The sequence below is a fragment of the Acanthaster planci genome, linkage group LG04, assembly GCF_054643075.1.
Source record: "Acanthaster planci isolate LZ-2023a linkage group LG04, COTS_SCS, whole genome shotgun sequence".
NCBI lineage: Eukaryota > Metazoa > Echinodermata > Asteroidea > Valvatida > Acanthasteridae > Acanthaster > Acanthaster planci.
This window is the reverse complement of record NC_141780.1, coordinates 1,068,811-1,087,124: the sequence shown is the minus strand read 5'-3', so window position 1 is coordinate 1,087,124 and position 18,314 is coordinate 1,068,811. Positions and strand designations below refer to the sequence as shown.

Genomic DNA, 18,314 nt, shown 5'->3' with positions numbered 1-18,314 from the left:
ATCAAAGGGTAAGATTGAGGGGTTATTCATACCGAGGCAGTTTCAAGCAGATTAGTGGTTTTCATTCCCCATACCCTTAATTTTTTCAGTTCTTTTTTCATTATGTAAGTTTCCCTTTTTGGATGGGGTAAGGTGGAAGTATCCTTTACCTCCTGACAGCCACACTAACAGAAAGCTTATACTTTGACTACTTAGCTTGACCACTTAGCTTTAGATGGGCAGCAAGTTTGCAGAAATATCACTTTTTGGTTGGCTTTCAAGTTTACTTCCGATTTGTTCAAAATTACCTTTTTCCCATTAGTTTTAAGTAGGGGCGTATTTTTACTTAGCAAGGGCATCCGGCATTTTCCCAAAGGAGGCGTGTGGATATTCCAGAGGAAGAGTGTGAACCAAGTATGTTGGACTCGCAGCCTTAAACTTAGGGAGGTTGGGAAACCTGATGTAGAATTGTTGTCTCTTACGCCTTTGCCAAATTTATGGGACTGGGTCAGCCATTGTTTTCTTCCATCTCCCTTTTTTTCCATGTTTTCTTCTCTTTTCCTGTATTTTTTTTGTGAAAAGGGTGGGGATGCCCCCAATCTACCCCTGTTTGGTAATGAACAGTAAGATCTTATCATCCAGTATTCTGATAGCTGCGTGGGATTTCTAATTCTTTTCCTTAACCACAGTTTTAACAGCCACTTTTAGGAAAAACTGGACTGTGACGTCAAAAGAGCAAGCCCTGTTGGCTCAATATTACTCTTGATTGATGGACAGCAGAGTACGGAAAAAGTGGTACAAAGAGACGTCAATACACATGTACAGTAGTACTTTTAATTCAACACTAAAAGAAAATAGAAACAGTGAAAGTAGTGACGAATGATTGTTAAACAGACACAATTATTAACATAAATTCTGACCATGAAAAGTAAAATAGATCTGCTGACATGCCCCGTCAGACACAAGACTTTTCAACCATTAATTTTTGATGGCAACTTCCTCCAATATTGCCACAGTTTCCATGCATTTAAGTGCCATAACTTTGTAAGAAGGTTAAACTGTTCTACAGTGAAAACCCGTTTTTAGTAATAACAAACAAGAATGCTGAGGTACAGAACTAATGATATGATACAGAAATTAGACTAAATAAATACACAAACATCAGAAATGCTATCAGGGTAAACCAAACTGTACAGTATAAAATAATATTACCATTACCGTACATATACCAGAAGAGTCAATTAATAAACTAGAGTACTAATAGTGGGTACTTAAAATTAACAAAAAGTACTTATTGTCTTTGGGATTCTGAAGTAAGTACTTTTAGTTTCAAGGTTCCTATGAAAACTCCTTTTTTTCCCCAAATCTGTTGAACTGTCAATGCACAATCAGTAGCAACTTTACTTCTTTTGATCCTTATCACATACAACATTCTCTGTGTATCACATTTGCATGAATTGTCATTTGAGAACCCAATCATTTATTTCTTGGTGTTAGCTAACACGGAAACTGTTCCCTGAAAACCTTATGAACATTTAAACAGAACTTAAAATGAAGATGATGTTAATCTAAGACAGCTGACTGACCACATTTCTATACATTCACCACACAATCCATGGCTAATTATACAACCTGCCTACATGCACATTTACAAGTCTACATGTACATTTGGTATTTTGATCCATTACAACTGCCAATATGTCAAGAATTTTCTAAACTAACACAACACCTAGTGCGTACACTGCCACTTTCACAACACTCATGTGTACAGTTTATAATTTGAAACCCTTATAAATTTCCCTGTATGAAAAGTCAATGGGATGGGGGAGTGTTCTTTGGATAGAGAAAGTGTGCAATTCATATTGCTCTTATTTTGGTCATTGCTGCGCTGACGGATCAACTGTTTTCTAGTTCCTACTAAAGTGAACGTTTTTTACCGAGACCTTCTAAAATAATTTTGGCAGAGTGTAACTACATCAATAGAATTCTGAATCTACATTTCACACTACTGTGTAAGTGAAGTTAGAATTGTCTGTACCAAATTGTGCACCTAAGTGCTATTTCTTTGCACAACCAGGAAATTTGAAGTCATGCAGAGCTGTTTTCTACCACCTTCCACATTGTACAGAATGTACCAACAACGCTATTCTCACATATGCCATTTAGATGCTCCGGTCGTTTTAACCTACAGTGAAACATTCATTGTGCAAGGGCAGTCTGGTTTACTGTGACAGGCTAGCCATCATGGCTTCTGTGCTGAATACAAAGGTATTGCTTTTCAATCATTCCATATCTGCATCCCCACCCCTTTTCCCTGTGATTTTCTAGATTGCATTTGTGTTTATCCCTTCACTGTTATTCACATCACATACTACTTAAACTATGTCTAATGACAACACTACACAACGTACAATTTCTAGGGCATGAACTCACCTTTTTTTACAACGAGCTAATATTTTACAAGTCCATTCATAAGAAGATTCCAAGGAATCAGGTGAATCACAATATCTCAGGTGCTCAAAGTCTCAGGTGATCAAACATTCTAGGTCTAAGCTGACTAAGGCAACTTGTCTTATCTATCCTGATCCATATTGTGATGACCCTGTTCGGCAGCCCTGGCCAGTAACTGGCCGATGTCACGGCAGACCTCATGGTCGCACAGCCTGTCTAATAAGTTCTCAATCATTCATCCACTTTTGACAGGATCATTCTTCATGACTGGAATGACAACTACCATACAATGTTTAATTTTCAGACAATTTGCTACTAATTTTACAATGTATGCGAATGTTCAGTACACAATTTTCAAAGCCTCTCTCTGCACAGCAACAAGCAATTTCAAGCCAGTTTTTTGTTTTGTTTTTGTTTTGTTTTTGCTTCAGGAGAGCAGTAAGCACTTGAATAGCAACTTCCATTACTGTGCAGAAAAGATGGAACACGACACATCTATTAATAGATTTGAGAGTTCAGACATTAAACCAAAATTGTTTATCACTGTACCGTCATTAAGGCCTAGAAACACGGAGATTAAAGATAAAATTGCATAACTCGAAACAGCACTCACAACTCTGACATTATATATTAGTTCAAATAAAAAGCCTCACTCAACACTAATCAGTCCAGTAGCAGCGACAACCATTACTACAATTAATCAAGCCTCTGTCTCTGCCTAACCTTCATGCAGCGCTTGATAAAACCATTTACCACAGGTACTTGACATAGTGGCGAGCACATGTACAGATTTCACTTAGGGCTTTGTTGATCTGGAATTCCTACGATTGACGGCAACTTCCTCAGCCAAGGCTGGTGAGTATTTTCATGCAAAGTAACGCGGTATGTTCTGTTACACGCTCTTCAAGATGGAGTACTAATCTTCTAACTACGACTCTATTTCATGATTACACTACATAATACAGGGCACTACTAATTCTGGTCTGCAATGTCTTCTGGAACATGCATCTGGAACATCTTACCTCCTTTTTAAAAACTTGGATAAAATTGCATAACATGACATCTAGCTGTATTAGGTAGAGACAGAGTTGGCATGTGACTTGTAACGATACAGGCTTATCTTAAATACAACAAAGCAAAGTTTACATAGCAATATTCACAAACTCATAAAAAAGTAAAAATGTCTCTCTTGTTAAACATGAAAGGGAAATACTTTAGAATAAGATTTAATTTACAAAAAAGGATGATGTCGTTAACAACGGTGGTACTTGTAACATTCAAAATTAAATGCAACACTTCTCTGAAAGTGCAAATATTTAAATGAAGTGCAGAACAACTTGAAAGCAAGCTTCCAAACATCAGACAGTTGATGAACACTGTAATTTTTTTTTAATTTTTGGCCAATAAGCAACGGAATCCAACAACTAGCAATATTTTACTCCTTGTTGCATTTGGAAAGCTCGCTTCAAAATTTAATCCACAAATCCAAACAGTCAGTCTTGGTACGTTATCAATATGATATCGATTAAAACACAGGATGATCTCGTGCAGCACAGACTGGCTAATATAAAAAACATGTACACATGATCAGAGTGGTCCAAAAGACACTGGGCGGTACCACTTCAGTGTAGGTGAAAGGCAACAAGGAGGGGAAGGAACACAAGAAGAGTAGACGCCGTGATGTGTGTTGCTTTTCCACCTCTTGGTGACTGTTCGCCTGCTGCACCTAAGAACAAGACGCCATCAATCACCGTTAATTAGGCATGGAAGTTATTATTTTTTCATTCTTAATGAGGACTGAGAACCAGCACTGAAGAGTTTGCCTGAATCCCCCTCCCCAAGATGAAACATCCTCTGTGGTGCATCTGAGCTGTGTGAATTCACTGGAATTTTTTCTGAAAAAGAGGCACTAAGGCCGCATCCAAAACGGGCTTCCAAAGCAATGGCTACATCTTTTGCCTTTGCGTCTCTGCATAATTCTAACGGAGCAAAGACTTAGACCTGCCGGGTAGCTCTAGACAATAGACTTAAATGTAGTTGTCCACATATGGAGCCCCATCCCGGGCTCCCCAACGTCTTGCAACACGTACTTTTAACCATTTTTTTCTCAGTAATATTTTCGGCAGGGCAATGTCATGAAATTGGGCTTTCATGATCATGATGCGTTATAATGAGCTAGAGTTGCTGCTATAAATAATACACATTAATGTTACATTTACGGCAACACAGTACAGTGCCATCTTCAGCTGGATCTTAAAAATTCAAAGTGAATTTAATCCACAGTCCAAAAACAAAATCTTAATCTTTGAAAACAACGTTCGTTCCCTAGATTTCTTGACAATCAACCGAGCAAACCAAGTGCTGAGAAGTTTACCATCTTGTCTTGGGGAAATTGAATGTGGAACCCAGGTGGCCCAAAAATGACACACAAAGCCAACGCTATTTTACTGCCATGTGCAGTGTCAGTTTTTTCTTCAAATCAAAGTTTCGATGTTTACATTACCTATGTCAATTGACTGTGGAGGTGAACTGGCCACTCCGTCGCCCCCTTTACTATAACCTTTGACCTTGATATAGTACGTAGTGCCCAGTTTCAGACCATCAATGGTGATCTGATTGGTGTTTTTGTTGACTTTCTCAATGGCGGCGTCATCTTCAAAGTCTCCCTGAGGCCAGTACAGGACCTGGAATGAAAGAGAAGACAGTGGCTTTGGTGTCAGTGGTCTAGGGCCAAACATTTGACCACTGGGCTAATCATGTGGTAGGACAGAGGCTGACGAATCACAGTCAATGAACAAGATGAGCAGGGAGCCAGTGATTTCTGTGTCTGCCATGTACCAAACAAGCCAAGAAATCACAGCAAACAATGTCAATGAAAACTTGTTGAGCCAATTCATAAAATCCAGCAGGCAAAAATCTTAACAGCAAACAGGTTCATCAAATAGCATCCAGCAACAGAAAACTTTAAAGTTTAATGCACCTGCTGGTAATGAAGTAACAGCAAACTGATTAATCAATTTCAAAACTAATCAATTCATTGATTATATCCCTGAACCATTAAGAGGCTTTTAAAAATAAATTTGAATGGATAAATTCCGAATGGAATCTTTCTAAATTTCATGGAGAACAAGACGGGCCTACTTTGAGACCAAATCTACCAAAAAAAATCATAAAATGATCAAGTTTGAGCCTCACACTGGAGACAAAGCCAACATTTTCAGAAATGTCACAAAAATGTCGCAAATGTTATTTTCTCAAAAAGAAAGCCATACCTTGTAACCTGAAAGAGGCTCCTCATTGGCTGAGGTTGTGATGGAATTCCACTTGACCGTCACACTGTTACTTCCTTTGGGTGTGACCTTGACACCAGTGGGAGCCTGTTGGGGTGCTGTTTCCAAAAATCACAGACATCACATTTACATGGTTTCCTTTACTCTTTGTATTTTTATGGAAATGTGGAAATTACTTGGCTCATGTTATGGTAATACTGGATGCTTTGGAACAGATGTGGAGACTCTTATTTAATACTTCGATAATAAGTCACAAAACTGAAATGCTGTTAATGTACACACCTTGTCATGAGATCATGCAAATGCATGAGTGTAAAACAAGTCATGTTGAGAAAATAAGTTTTGAGAAACTACACTGTCTTTTTTTAAAAGAAAATAAAACATTCATTACAAACGTAAAAAACAAAGGGAAAATAAATGCCCTGAAAAGTTTTGATTCAAAAGATCAGAATGACAAAACAAGATTCCCCCAACATTAGTATCTCCTGAAGTCAAAATCTTAGTTCCATTTTGTTTTTAATAAATGGCACATGCATTTTCTGTGATTCCATTAAAGCAAGTCTTGCACTCCTTTGAGAAGTTTTCAAACACATGGCATACATGTACATTATCGTTGAAAGCAAGCAAAGCAATGACAAATTCCTACTTCTTTTTATTTGATACTCAAAGGAAAACTCAAAATTTAAAAAATGAAAAAAAAAAGAACAAAAAATACCAAGCAAAATAGTGAGGTCTACTGCTGCAAGAGTCTCAGCTTCAACATTCAAAGAACTTTTGAACACGGTTTGTGTCTATGGGTAATACGTTTCATCATGATAGTGTTTCCCCACCCAGGGGAGGTATGACAACCAATGAGAGAAGAGTCTTATATGTGAGACTGCTTGGTTGCCACGTGCCTGTATTTATCAACGCACACACAAACCAGTACATTTCCCTGAGGAATAAGTATAAGATGGGATTATATGCTTGGCAATCAGGGGTAACGATGGCATGTAAAAAAAGGTAAAACTGTACTGTCATCCATCATAGTGGGAGATGTTTTATATCCATCAAATAACAAAGATTCTGCATATGTAGATTTTCTTATTCATCTAACAAGAGCAGTAATCTTAGAGAGACCTGTTGCCGTGACAACCTGACAAAGGAACTCTGCTTGTAAAGCGTAACCTCTTGGGCAGATAAGCTCAAAACCTCTCTCAATTCTCAAAACCTCAACCACTCTGTGCTGGCTCCAAGTTCCATACCAAATCAATGTGGCTTGACTGTGCCTTCCCCAGTCCTACAAAATCTTCTGAAACCTTCTGGTGGATTTTAGAGGAAATGAGATGGGTAAGGTTACGCTGCACTTTTCAGTAACTTAGGGCTTGTAGTTTTTTCCTGATGGAGCATTTCATTATGACCCAAACAGAATCTTGAGCTTAAAAAAAAATTTGGCTCAAGTGTTATTTTGCGATGCCTTTGTCTGGGTTGAATGATAACAGGTCTCTCGTTGTGATCCGACTATCAGAATTTGTCTGGGTTTTTTCTCCGCCAACTCCATGCGAGTTCATGAAAGAATACAGGATTACGGATGTACACTGTTGGTATTCGATGACCAACCTCATTCCTGGAACGAAACACAAGGCACTTTTGGTAATGGAGTATTGAGGTTGACTGGGTGGAGCTTTCAGTAGGAAGTGGGGGGGGGGCAAGGGTTGGGAGGGGGGTTCTGAACACAGTGCAAGCATGAGGAGGACGTGACGTAAGACATGAACAAACCATTCCTGGACTGCATGTTAATTACGCTTAAGCATGCTGGACACTTTGCACAAACTTAAATAACAGAAATGCAACATGCATGGACTTGAGCTTCTCAGATTTGAATAACGTAATCAGTGGTTATGCTCCCAAGCAAGATTAATTTTTTGGGTTAAAATTCCTCAAAAAACCCCCAAAAGCCAAATGGCCCATGCGTTGATAAAAAAATTGATATTTTTCCAACTAAATGCATTAAAAAAAGTTGTCAAAAAAGAAAACCAAAACAGGTCTCTTTACAGTTCATATTTGAGGAGATATAATTGCCGTTTTGTCTGTCACACTCATTAAAATGAAAAGAAATCAACTCAAAAATGAAGCTCTTGGAAATGTGGTGTTTTGGGGTTGGAGTGTGAAGTGGTCTTTTCTTTGTCTGGGGACTGTAGATAATACCCATGTTACTTGAGGCTTTCAAAAAAAGGTTTTTTGGAGTGTAGAAAAAACGCATCACAAAACGTGGACGTCAAATTGACTGACATGCTGTTCTTGTCCTCAGAGTAAGGAGATTGTAAAAGTAGGACTAATCGCTATGCATTTATAAGACTACAAATTGGGCTCTGCAGTGCCACTTCAGACTTGCACCTGCCCTCTAGACCAGTCCTCTTGATGTGAGGCCAGGGTGGCCTTGTACACATTCCATTGAAAAATGACCACGCACATTCTGTGCCAAATTCAAGCAGGAACCAGTGCAAGCATGTGATGTTTTGCCCTTGGTGGCTCTGAACGGTAGGTCACAAAAATACCAACGGTTCCTGCAAATGTGGCATTTGTCTGTGCAAGTTTGTTGGCAATCTGGCCAGACCCACTGGGAATAAAAATGAATTTATGAATGCCTAAATGGGAAATCCCAATTAGGAATGGAAGTGTCCCACGTTTTGTGATGCTCCCTTAACAACAACTTTAAGCAAGGCAGACAACCAAAAGCGATTATGTTCACGTGCTTCTTTTTGAGAGAAACTGAAAAGTTCAAGAGTTTTCTCGGCAAACCAAAAGCAGCCACATAGTAACATGGACTCCCCAAGTTAGACATGACCTTAAGCTTATTTACAGTGATAGTTGGTAAGCAGGTGGAAGCAGGTGCATGCAATCAATCACATCCAGAGAGGTTTTCTTTGCCATGTCAATTCAGTCAACTGAATTACGCATGTACAAAAACAGGCCCACATTTCATGTTTCTCTTTCCAAAGATTTCCAAAGCTCACTATCATAGCAAGCCAATTTAGGTTATATCCTTGAAAAGATTTGCAAAGAGTTAAACTCATGCTAACTGAAGGGCATCAATTACGTACAAGACGGAGGAAAGAACCAAAGCCTTCATGGCAAAAAAAAGCTGATTTAGTTATTGGGTGTAACAAGAAAATCTCTCTGGACTTGAGGAAGGAGCAAATAGGGAGAAAGATACTGTACTACCAATCAGGATTGGACTTGGAGTTTGCGTCGGCATCTGGACAGTTGTCACTTGATAATAATATAATAGGGATGAGAACAATCATAATGAAGCACATCGGTCAAACTATCGGTCAAGCTATCGGTCAAACTATCAGTCAAGCTATCACTACTAACACACACACACACACTGCAATTTGGTTTCACAAGGACATAGGCAAACCTGGAGAGACTGGACACGTTGGGACCCCCCCCCACCAAGGCACAAGAAAATAATAGATCTATGAAGAAAATGTTGGCTGATGGTTCCTTTTTGCCACCTGTCAAATAAAACTGTTAGTTTGTTGTAGCCATATGTCTGTTGTAGCCATATGTCTATTGCAGCCACCTGTTCACCCTCATACATGAACTTTGACCACCATCCTTCAAAGTGTTCACTGTTGAGAAGATTCTTCCAGTCACTGTTGCACCATGGCCACTAGTCTGCTGATCACTATTTTCTAACCATCAATCATACAGTAAGCCAGTGTGGCATTTAATGTAGCCAGACCATTTGGGACAAAATCACCTGACATCATGCCAGCTGAAAATCATTCAGAATGTGCAAGTCAGTGTATTTTTGAGCTGATCTGTAGACATATTGATTATCCGAAATGACCTACGACAGTTTCAGCATGCTCATTTGGAATACCCAAGTGACCCTTTGAATAACCACATAGGTTTGAGTACACTTGTGAAACCCTGACACATACACTCTACATAGGGCTACAGCAGCACTCAACCCAAGCTATCTGGACATACATTTAAGCTGCACATAAAGAAACAGACATCACACCATCATCATTCTACATACATGAATCAATACATCATTCTACATACATGAATCAATACACAACAACGTCTGAATCACAACTACTGTAGGTCATAAATGATTACTGGGATATCAATTTCTGATCAATGTGAAACAAAAATGCTACTAACAGGGAGAGACTAAACACTAAACGAATAGGTAAATTGCATCATAATGTGACAAAGAAGGAAATTTTAAAATACGGGAAACTTGGCAATGCCTAAAACTAATATTTAGGAATGCCAATGCAGCAAAGAACACTCTCTGTCCTTATCAAAGTTATGATGCAACAGCGCCATCAGTTTAACAAAACTAACGTAAGGTTTGTTAGGATAGCTGGTGCTTCAACTAAATGTGACTGAACTTTATCGGTAGGCATACTGTACAGTGGGGTATCAAGTCATTTCAAATCATTCCATTTCAATAATTCTGAATTGGGAAAATGAAAACAAGACTGCATCAGTCTCTCCGTAAACGGAACAAATATTAGAAAAATGCTTGCAATAATTTTTTGGTTTACTTGAAAATTAGCGTCGGCAAGGCAGGCATGAATTTTCAGGTAAAAAGATGACATGGCCCTTTGAAATATGAACTGCTTGGTCTTTACAACCACCACTTTGTGAAAATGCAAAGAAATGTGCTCACCAAGATCAAGTTGCAGTAAATACAAGTGGCATAAAGGGAAAACTTGAGGATGTGTATCCCCAAGCATGGAAAATGGCTATACGCAAGACTTCTTGAGATGATGGTGCATATCCTATTCTACAAACTTATCCAACACCGATTGTTTGCTTGTGGGAATCTGAAGGTAACAAGAGCTGTTTCGCAGGAAATGTAAGAAAATCATATAAACGGGAACAACCTGTGGTAAGCAGTGAATGCCCTGTGACTGTTTGGCTGATGGTCAGTTCTTCTAAGCAAGTTTCTTCTCTGTGTCTTTGTGTAGTTGTGTGCAGAAGCTCCTAAAGGTTGTCCCCCAAGTTGCTGAATGTGGCAGGGGAGAAAGAACTAACTTCTGACATAACACTGGATGCTCTCTTTCCACAAGGGAACATTTATGGCATGCCTCGCTTTTGACGTACCATCGGGTCTACAGGCTTCATGTTTTCACAAGTGGGCCAGCTACAAAGCCATAGGGTTATCAACCAATAACCAATAATGGCGTAGTTGACTCAGCTGTTTTATGCTCAATATGAATGACATGCCTGTACAACCATGAGCATGTTCAATTTGGAGTTTGTTGACTTTTGGCAATGTTGATATCAGTCAAACATAAAACAGGTGAAGTTTACTGTCACATGGACAACCGACAGCAGGTGGATTCGGACTTGATCCAGTCCCACATTCACAGTAGTTCAATCTGGAAGTGTCTTAAGATAATTACAACATTTAATTGCATTTTTATCTAACTTTCCCACAAAGTTTTTGTCATTCAATTTTTCAGTCCCAACTCAAATATTGGACATCTTATGTAACTTAAGTACATGTACACCATTACTGGAGCATCCAGCGTGGATATGATTGTCGTCATTGTTTCTTGCCAGCCCCTACACCACATTCAACAGTTTGCCTTACCCTAGTAGTTCATGTTTTTGTCCATCAGAATAGAGCAGAACTGTGACCAAAAGGAACGGAGACTAACAACTGACTGATCATTAAGATTTGCTTACCAGATTTGAGGGTAGTGACCTGAACAGGTTCAGAGTTGGGAGGCCCACTGCCAGCCCCGCTATAGGCTGAGATAAGGATGTTGTAGACGGTATTAGGCTCCAGTCCTTCGATTGTAGCCTCTGTTCCAGACCCTGGGCTCCTGATATTTTCAGCCAGCTCCTGGGTAGAGTCCTCGGTCCAATACTTAATCTGTGAACAACACAACCACATCAAACACAACCATTCTTAAAATCATGCACTAATACTTGATTCAATCCAAAAAAGTCACAAAGTAAACAAACACGGGACTTTTGAAAGCTGAGTCTGTGCTTTTTCTGAAGATATAAACATCTATATAAATACTTTTGACCAATTACATGGGTGCAAGCACACTGCATGACTACAGAATTTTCAGTACTAATTACACTTGAAGAAGATTCTTTTACTTTTAACGAGACCAAGCGGTGTCCTTGGTACATGCACGAAGTTGCCAGCCAATATCAATGTGAATTTTTTAATTCACTTTGAGCATTAGTAACAGAATAAAAACGTGCTTGGCTGGTCTTAAATGTTCCTTGAAAACCGGCTCAGGAAAATAGATGAAACTGATGCCCGAGCCTCAGGCAAGGGGAATGTTCATAAGCACATTTTTATTCCCATTCACAATCTCAAAAATTATTTAAATAGCTCAAAAAAATGATTTCCGACAATTTCATTCCAACAATTTTACTTCAGGTCTTTTATAACACCCCTCTAGCCATGTTATGGTATGTTCCTCTTGCAAGCAGCAGTAAATAATCATTTTACAAAGAGAGCAGCGAGACGTGTGGCGCGTACTGCGCAAGGTCGTGCACAGACGTCCGGTGCTTTATCAACTATTTAACTAGAAATGGCTTATTTGTCATATCTATCATTAGAACATGTAGAAATGCACTGAAGTGTTCTCAAAGGAATAATATCATTTGTTGCTACTTGGCCAGTACATATACACCCAGTACACATGTGAAAATCAGCTGATAGTGGCAGTAGATTACCAGTACACCATGTGAAAATCAGCTGATAGTGGCAGTAGATTACCAGTACACCATGTGAAAATCAGCTGATAGTGGCAGTAGATTACCAGTGCACCATGTGAAAATCAGCTGATAGTGGCAATAGATTACCAGTGCACCATGTGAAAATCAGCTGATAGTAGCAGTACATTACCATATATCCCTCCAGTACTCCAACAATCTGCTCTTCGTTTATGCCAGTCCAAGAGACTTGGATGGAGGTTGCTGACACAGGGTCAGCTGCAACATTGGTTGGTGCCTCATCCGGACCTAGCAATTTCAACAGATAGGGAGAAATGCCATAATTGCCAAGAACAGAAGTTTGTGCCATATAACAAGTCTTGCTCCGTTAACACAACTGAAAGTTAACTGGTGCTCATCACTCTTTCTTCAGAGCCTATCAAGGTAACAATCTTCCATACCTTGGGAAAATCTGATATAGGACCACTCAACAAATTCACAAACTTCAGACTTTCACCAAGATCTCTCAGCAGTTATCTTCTTGAGGCTGCCACGGTAGAAGCCAGGCAATGGGAGAGGGGGCAAAGATTTTACTCACTTCTCTGGAAGGAGTAAACCTCAGCCAATGGGCTCTTGGGGCCTTCTCCTCTGACATTCTTGGCTTGAACCTGGACATCAAATGGAGTGTACGCTGGTACCCCCGAGGTCACAAACTCCCCGACTGACGAATCGTTGACTTCCTGCTCCTGGAACTCTAAGCCTGAATCCTTTTGCCGCCAGTAGACTATGTAAGTCAGACCTGGCGCATTCCATTTCTGCATCGGCAGAGGCTGTTTATTGGTTAGGAAAAATATTTATAAAACATTTTTAGCTGTAGATCCTTTTGTCTTGAGGCCATGTTAAACCCTAAAAGAGCCTTCATGTTGATATGGCCACAATGAATTTTTTGAGGAGCTGAGTCTTCAGGAGTTTTTGAGTAGCTTTTTGCAGTCATTTTGACATCAATTTTGTGAAAATCAAACCATTCTTGTGCAGTGCCCATTTTTCCAAGACAGGTCAGCCACAAATGTATGGTTTTCCAACGTGGTGCTCCATATTTACGGGCTGGCACATGTGTAGCCTTGAACTTTAAATATTTCTGTTTGAGTTCCAATTTCGTATTGGTAATGATAAGAAGTGTTTACAGATGCATGCCTCATGTTTCAAAAAAACTGAAAGTGGCACAGCCAAGTTCTTGGCACCATCTCCCCCCCCCTGCCATGAGAAAAGCCAAAATAACCCAGCTCTTTGAGGGTGAAGAGGCGTTCCCTTGATACAAAAAAGGGCAAACACAATCTGTTGTGTTGTCTTTGCGGGAGAAGCTACCAAAAAAATCGTCCTCAAGATAATTGCTGTAGGCAAATCATGTCAAAAAATACAGACAAACAGAAGTAAACCTGACAAAATATAGTTTGAAGTTAGAAGTTTGCATTCAATGACAAAAAGACTGAGAATGTAAATTGGACATCGTGTAGCAATCATGGCAAAATGCAAGGAAGATGGTTCTTCAAACGCAAGAGCAAGGCTGTCTATCTCTTGCCACTGTACTGGTGTGAATTTCCTCGTTTCCCATACCTCCCATGTGATTCTAAGGTCACCATCACTACCTCCTCCTCCATCCACATTTGCAGGGGGCTCCACTGGACCTGGTAAATCAAATCAAGAAATAATCAACTCCCATCCCTTGCTGAAAAAGAAAAGAATCCTGCACCACTTCCAAACAAGAAAAATCCTTCAAGACTTCCAAACAAGAAGTCCCCCAAAACTTCCCCCCCCAAAAAAAAAAATCCTGCAAGACTTCTGCATTTTTCACGTGTATATTTCCAACAGACAGACATGCAGAGAATGAAGTCTGACAAACTGCTGTAATGTCCTCCACAAGTAAAAGTAAGAGAAAGAGGAGTGTGATTTGGACCCAACTTACGGTCTTGCGCCGTCTCCTGCTCATCAGACTCCTCGCTGGGCTGACCTTGACCTACTGCATTGACCGCTATAACCCTGAACCTATACCTGCTCCAAGCTGACAGGCCAGTCAGACGAATATGACTACTAGCAGCAGGGATACCTGGTACACACCAAAGCAGAGATACAACAATTACAAGATCCTTAGTACTTGACCAACTGTCCACAGATTTGGGTGGAGTTTAAGTAGTGACTCTGTTTTCAAAGCCAAATCCATTTACATCGGTGACAACAGCTTTGGAAATTGCCCCAATCACATTCCTCGTGTTACAACTTTTCCACATGAATGATCTTCATACTTGTGCCTTCATCTTAACGGCACCACAGTACTACGGTACACACATTCAACTTACTACCTTCCACTTTACCTGTCCCTCTAATGTTAAACTGGTGACAAAAGTATAAACCTCACAGACACCTGCTGTTATAACCCTTGCTCTGGATGTGCGATGTTAGGCCACACAAAGGACTTTAGAGGATGCCACAACTTATCAGCAAACACTCCAAATGGAATATATTGGAGGGTCTTTTTGCGCATATCAAAGAAATCACTTGGTATTCCTTGCGGCGTGTGGTTGACCTCCACTGTAGTAACGTTTCCACGGCAACGCATGATGCAATCATGAAAGTGAACACTGAAGCAGATTGGAGTTAGAGCAAGGATTAAACAAACTCAAGTGTTTCAACAAAATGAATGATAGAACAAGATAAGTACCACTTCGGAGGACAGTGAACTCTGGGACATGATTGGTGCTTCCCTCGATGATGTAAGATTCGATTGGACTGTTGTTGTCAGCACCATGGCTCCAGCTAACATTGGCAGCCAGTCCACTAACCACCACGCTGATGCCTGCGGGGGGTCCAGGCCGGCCTCTGATGGTGACCATGGCTGAGGCTGATGCCTCGTCAATGATGGTGATGGCTTGACAGGAGTATTCGCCACCCAGGTCCATGGAGGCATCTTTGATGTGAAGCTGGCTTACCTCGCCAGTACCGATCTGTATGACATCCAAAACCAGTGCAGTCCTCAGCATTCTGACTTGGGACCATTACCAATCTGGCATATTAGTGCCATTATCAAATCAATTTGATATCATATCAATTTGATATCATATCAATTCGATATTATATCAATATTCGTTACCACTTGTTTACAACAGGGTACAGAAGTATGATCAGAGGGTCATTCACACTTTTGCCAATTTCTCAAAACTTGAAACTAATTCAGAACTACTTCAGTAAATTTGGGCTTTTGTTGGCAATGACATACATACAGCTGGCATATTCTTTAGCCAAGAAATCTTTACTAGGCATTCTTGTGTCGCATCTGAGTCCGTTATTATTTTACTAGCAGTTCAAGTCGGTCACTAAACGAGAAAGGAAATATCTTCATAGCCTTGGAGGGCATGTACACATTGAGTGTGCTGAAACATCATATACATACGTCAGGTTGCTCATAGCTGGCCGACTGGGTGTTGACTTGGATACCATCCTTCAACCAGATATAACGTAGTTCAAAGTAAGGATCGTAAGATGCTTGGCACGTCAGTGTGCCCATTTCTCCTTCGTTGATTACCAAGTCGGTGGGCCCTTGAGTGATCTTAGTCCCATCTAAGTGGGTTTAAAACAGAAACCAACCATCTTTAATGAGACAAAGGACAAATCCCTTGGGCTGGACTCAAAAAATCCAATGAGTCCTTCAAAATTCAACACATCTGCAAAATTTACCCATCCTTTGTTTTTAGTTTAGGTCTTGATCTTATAGGCATTTATAGACATTACATTTTAGCTTGAAATTTAAAACAAACACTAAAAGTCACAGTACGTAGAAGTTGGGTGTTAAATTAATCTTTTAAATCTTTTCAACTTGGAATACTGCAGGAATGCATGTACTTGAAACAACCAATGTTGAATCTATTTCACCATACCTTACAGATATAAAGCCTAATTGAACACAAGGAAAGGGCTGACCATCTATTCATGAGTACCTTGGGCAACAGTTGAGCATATGCACACAACCCTATATGACAGTTCAACAGTTGGCAGGTAAAGCGCATACGTAGTGGACTATTGCCCAGGCAAGCTGGGCGACAGTTCAACATGCATATTGATGTGTACATGGACATCTGCCAAATACACATTGTGTGAACACCCAAAAATAATGACAGACATGTAATGAGGAACAGATCAGTGTACCTTTTACGACGATGGACCCTGTGCTAGAGCTACTTCCTATGCTGTTGGTGGCGGTGCAGGTGTATTCTCCAGCGTCTGAATCGACCACGTCCACGATCATCAGGTTTCCATTATCCAGGATAATATAATGCCCATTGCTGCTGAGAATCTGACTTCCTTTGGTCCACTGGATGGTCGGTGTCGGGGCAGCCTTTGGCTGGCAAATGATAGTAACTGAGCCTTCGCGGGGCGCCGGCTGATCCTGCTCAAGCTCAGTTTCGAACCAAGGCTTCATGGCTGGAACAGGCAACAAATCCATGTATATGTAATGAAGAATTCCTGTTAATTTATGTAACGGGTTTTGCCTTTACCCAACGTATATATTAATAAACACTTTATGCTCAGTGCTTGTCCGAGAGCTTGCAGACAAAGTCATAAGCTTACTCGGGTGGACTCGAACCCACGACCTCCTGCTTACTAGTGCAGACATTAAGACGTCTGCACTAGTTTCCGCAAGCTCTCGGACAAGCACTGAGCATACAGTGTTAATTAATATATACGTTGGGTAAGGGCAAAACCCGTTATATAAATTAACATCTCCCCAACGCAAAAAACTACATCTTGAAAATAGTTCGCGGTACCCGCTGCTTCACCTGACTCGGCCCGGCCAGCTGACCCCGGCAAGCTCGGTGGTCGAGTGGTTAAGACGTCTCTACTAGTAAGCAGGAGGTCGTGGGTTCGAATCCCACCCGAGTAAGCTTATGACTTTTTCTGCAAGCTCTTGGACAAGCACTGAGCATACAGTCTTCATTAATATATACGTTGAGTAAGGGCAAAACCTGTTATATAAATTAACATCCCCCCAATGCAAAAAAAAAAATTTAAAAATTAAAAATACATCTTGAAGAATCCCTGTCTAATTCCATGGGTCTCCCCAGGATATTCCATTGTTCCCTTCCGTGATTTTCTTCAGAATATTTCTCGGGGGTCTCTCCTACCCTTCTCTACAACTAATCCCTTCTTTGCCCCACAGATTTCATCCAACTCACAAATTGCACCTCAAAAGGGACAACACAAAGCAACAATAAAACACCCCTAAGAAAACAGTGGTGGATTCCTCACCTAGCACAGTCAGCTGTCCTGTAGTGTAGATGATACCATAATCGTTACTGGCCGCACACTGGTACATCCCTGTATCCTCTACTGTCAAGTTTGTGATGGTCAATGTCTTCAGGCCATTGCTGAGTTGGTGTCGCGGCAGGTTGACGATCTCCTCAGCATTGCGGTACCACTTGTAGTTGACACCGTCAGGGCTCTCTGCTTCACACTCCCAGGTCGCATCTCCATAGATATTGCCCTCCATATCTGCAATTTCTTGAACCCAGGTGGGCGGCACTGAAAAAAAAAACCCAAAAAACGAGACACCGCATTGGCCCTTGTACTCCGAAAGACTGGCTGCTCAAGTCCTACCTTTCTTGTGATGGGCTTGACTGAAACAGCTGAAGCATTCCATGCCTACTCATTCAAGTTTACTGATAATGCTGGGTAACACTACCTGCATACTGTGTCAAAGTTACGCTTCTCCAAGCCCTTTCTACCCATTAATTAAAGAGTATCTGTCACTGAGGTTACTGCAGGCAACTATCCTGAGTTCAAATTTTAACCCTGACTGTTCTCGTACTATGAGAAGCTAAAAACATGACTCCAGAGCTATAAAACTTAGCA

At 40.5% G+C, this 18,314-nt stretch overlaps 1 protein-coding gene across 3 annotated transcripts in view; it reads right to left on the bottom strand.

Moving 5' to 3' along the window:
* Positions 1-791: 791 nt before the first annotated feature.
* The window catches only part of LOC110982062 (contactin-2-like), a 55,200-nt gene continuing 37,677 nt past the window's right edge, over positions 792-18,314 (bottom strand). For 2 of the 3 annotated variants that reach the window (XM_022240210.2, XM_022240209.2), the window contains 13 exons: positions 17,712-17,984; positions 16,611-16,886; positions 15,859-16,025; positions 15,130-15,412; positions 14,377-14,517; positions 14,028-14,098; positions 13,012-13,243; positions 12,607-12,722; positions 11,421-11,610; positions 8,925-8,972; positions 5,703-5,818; positions 4,934-5,114; positions 792-4,156 (listed from right to left, as the gene is read on the bottom strand). In XM_022240210.2, coding sequence (XP_022095902.2) covers positions 4,053-4,156; positions 4,934-5,114; positions 5,703-5,818; positions 8,925-8,972; positions 11,421-11,610; positions 12,607-12,722; positions 13,012-13,243; positions 14,028-14,098; positions 14,377-14,517; positions 15,130-15,412; positions 15,859-16,025; positions 16,611-16,886; positions 17,712-17,984 — 2,198 coding nt within the window. In that variant the 3' untranslated portion in view covers positions 792-4,052. The remainder of the gene's footprint in view (positions 4,157-4,933; positions 5,115-5,702; positions 5,819-8,924; positions 8,973-11,420; positions 11,611-12,606; positions 12,723-13,011; positions 13,244-14,027; positions 14,099-14,376; positions 14,518-15,129; positions 15,413-15,858; positions 16,026-16,610; positions 16,887-17,711; positions 17,985-18,314) is intronic. The other variant, XM_022240208.2, reaches the window with a different exon arrangement.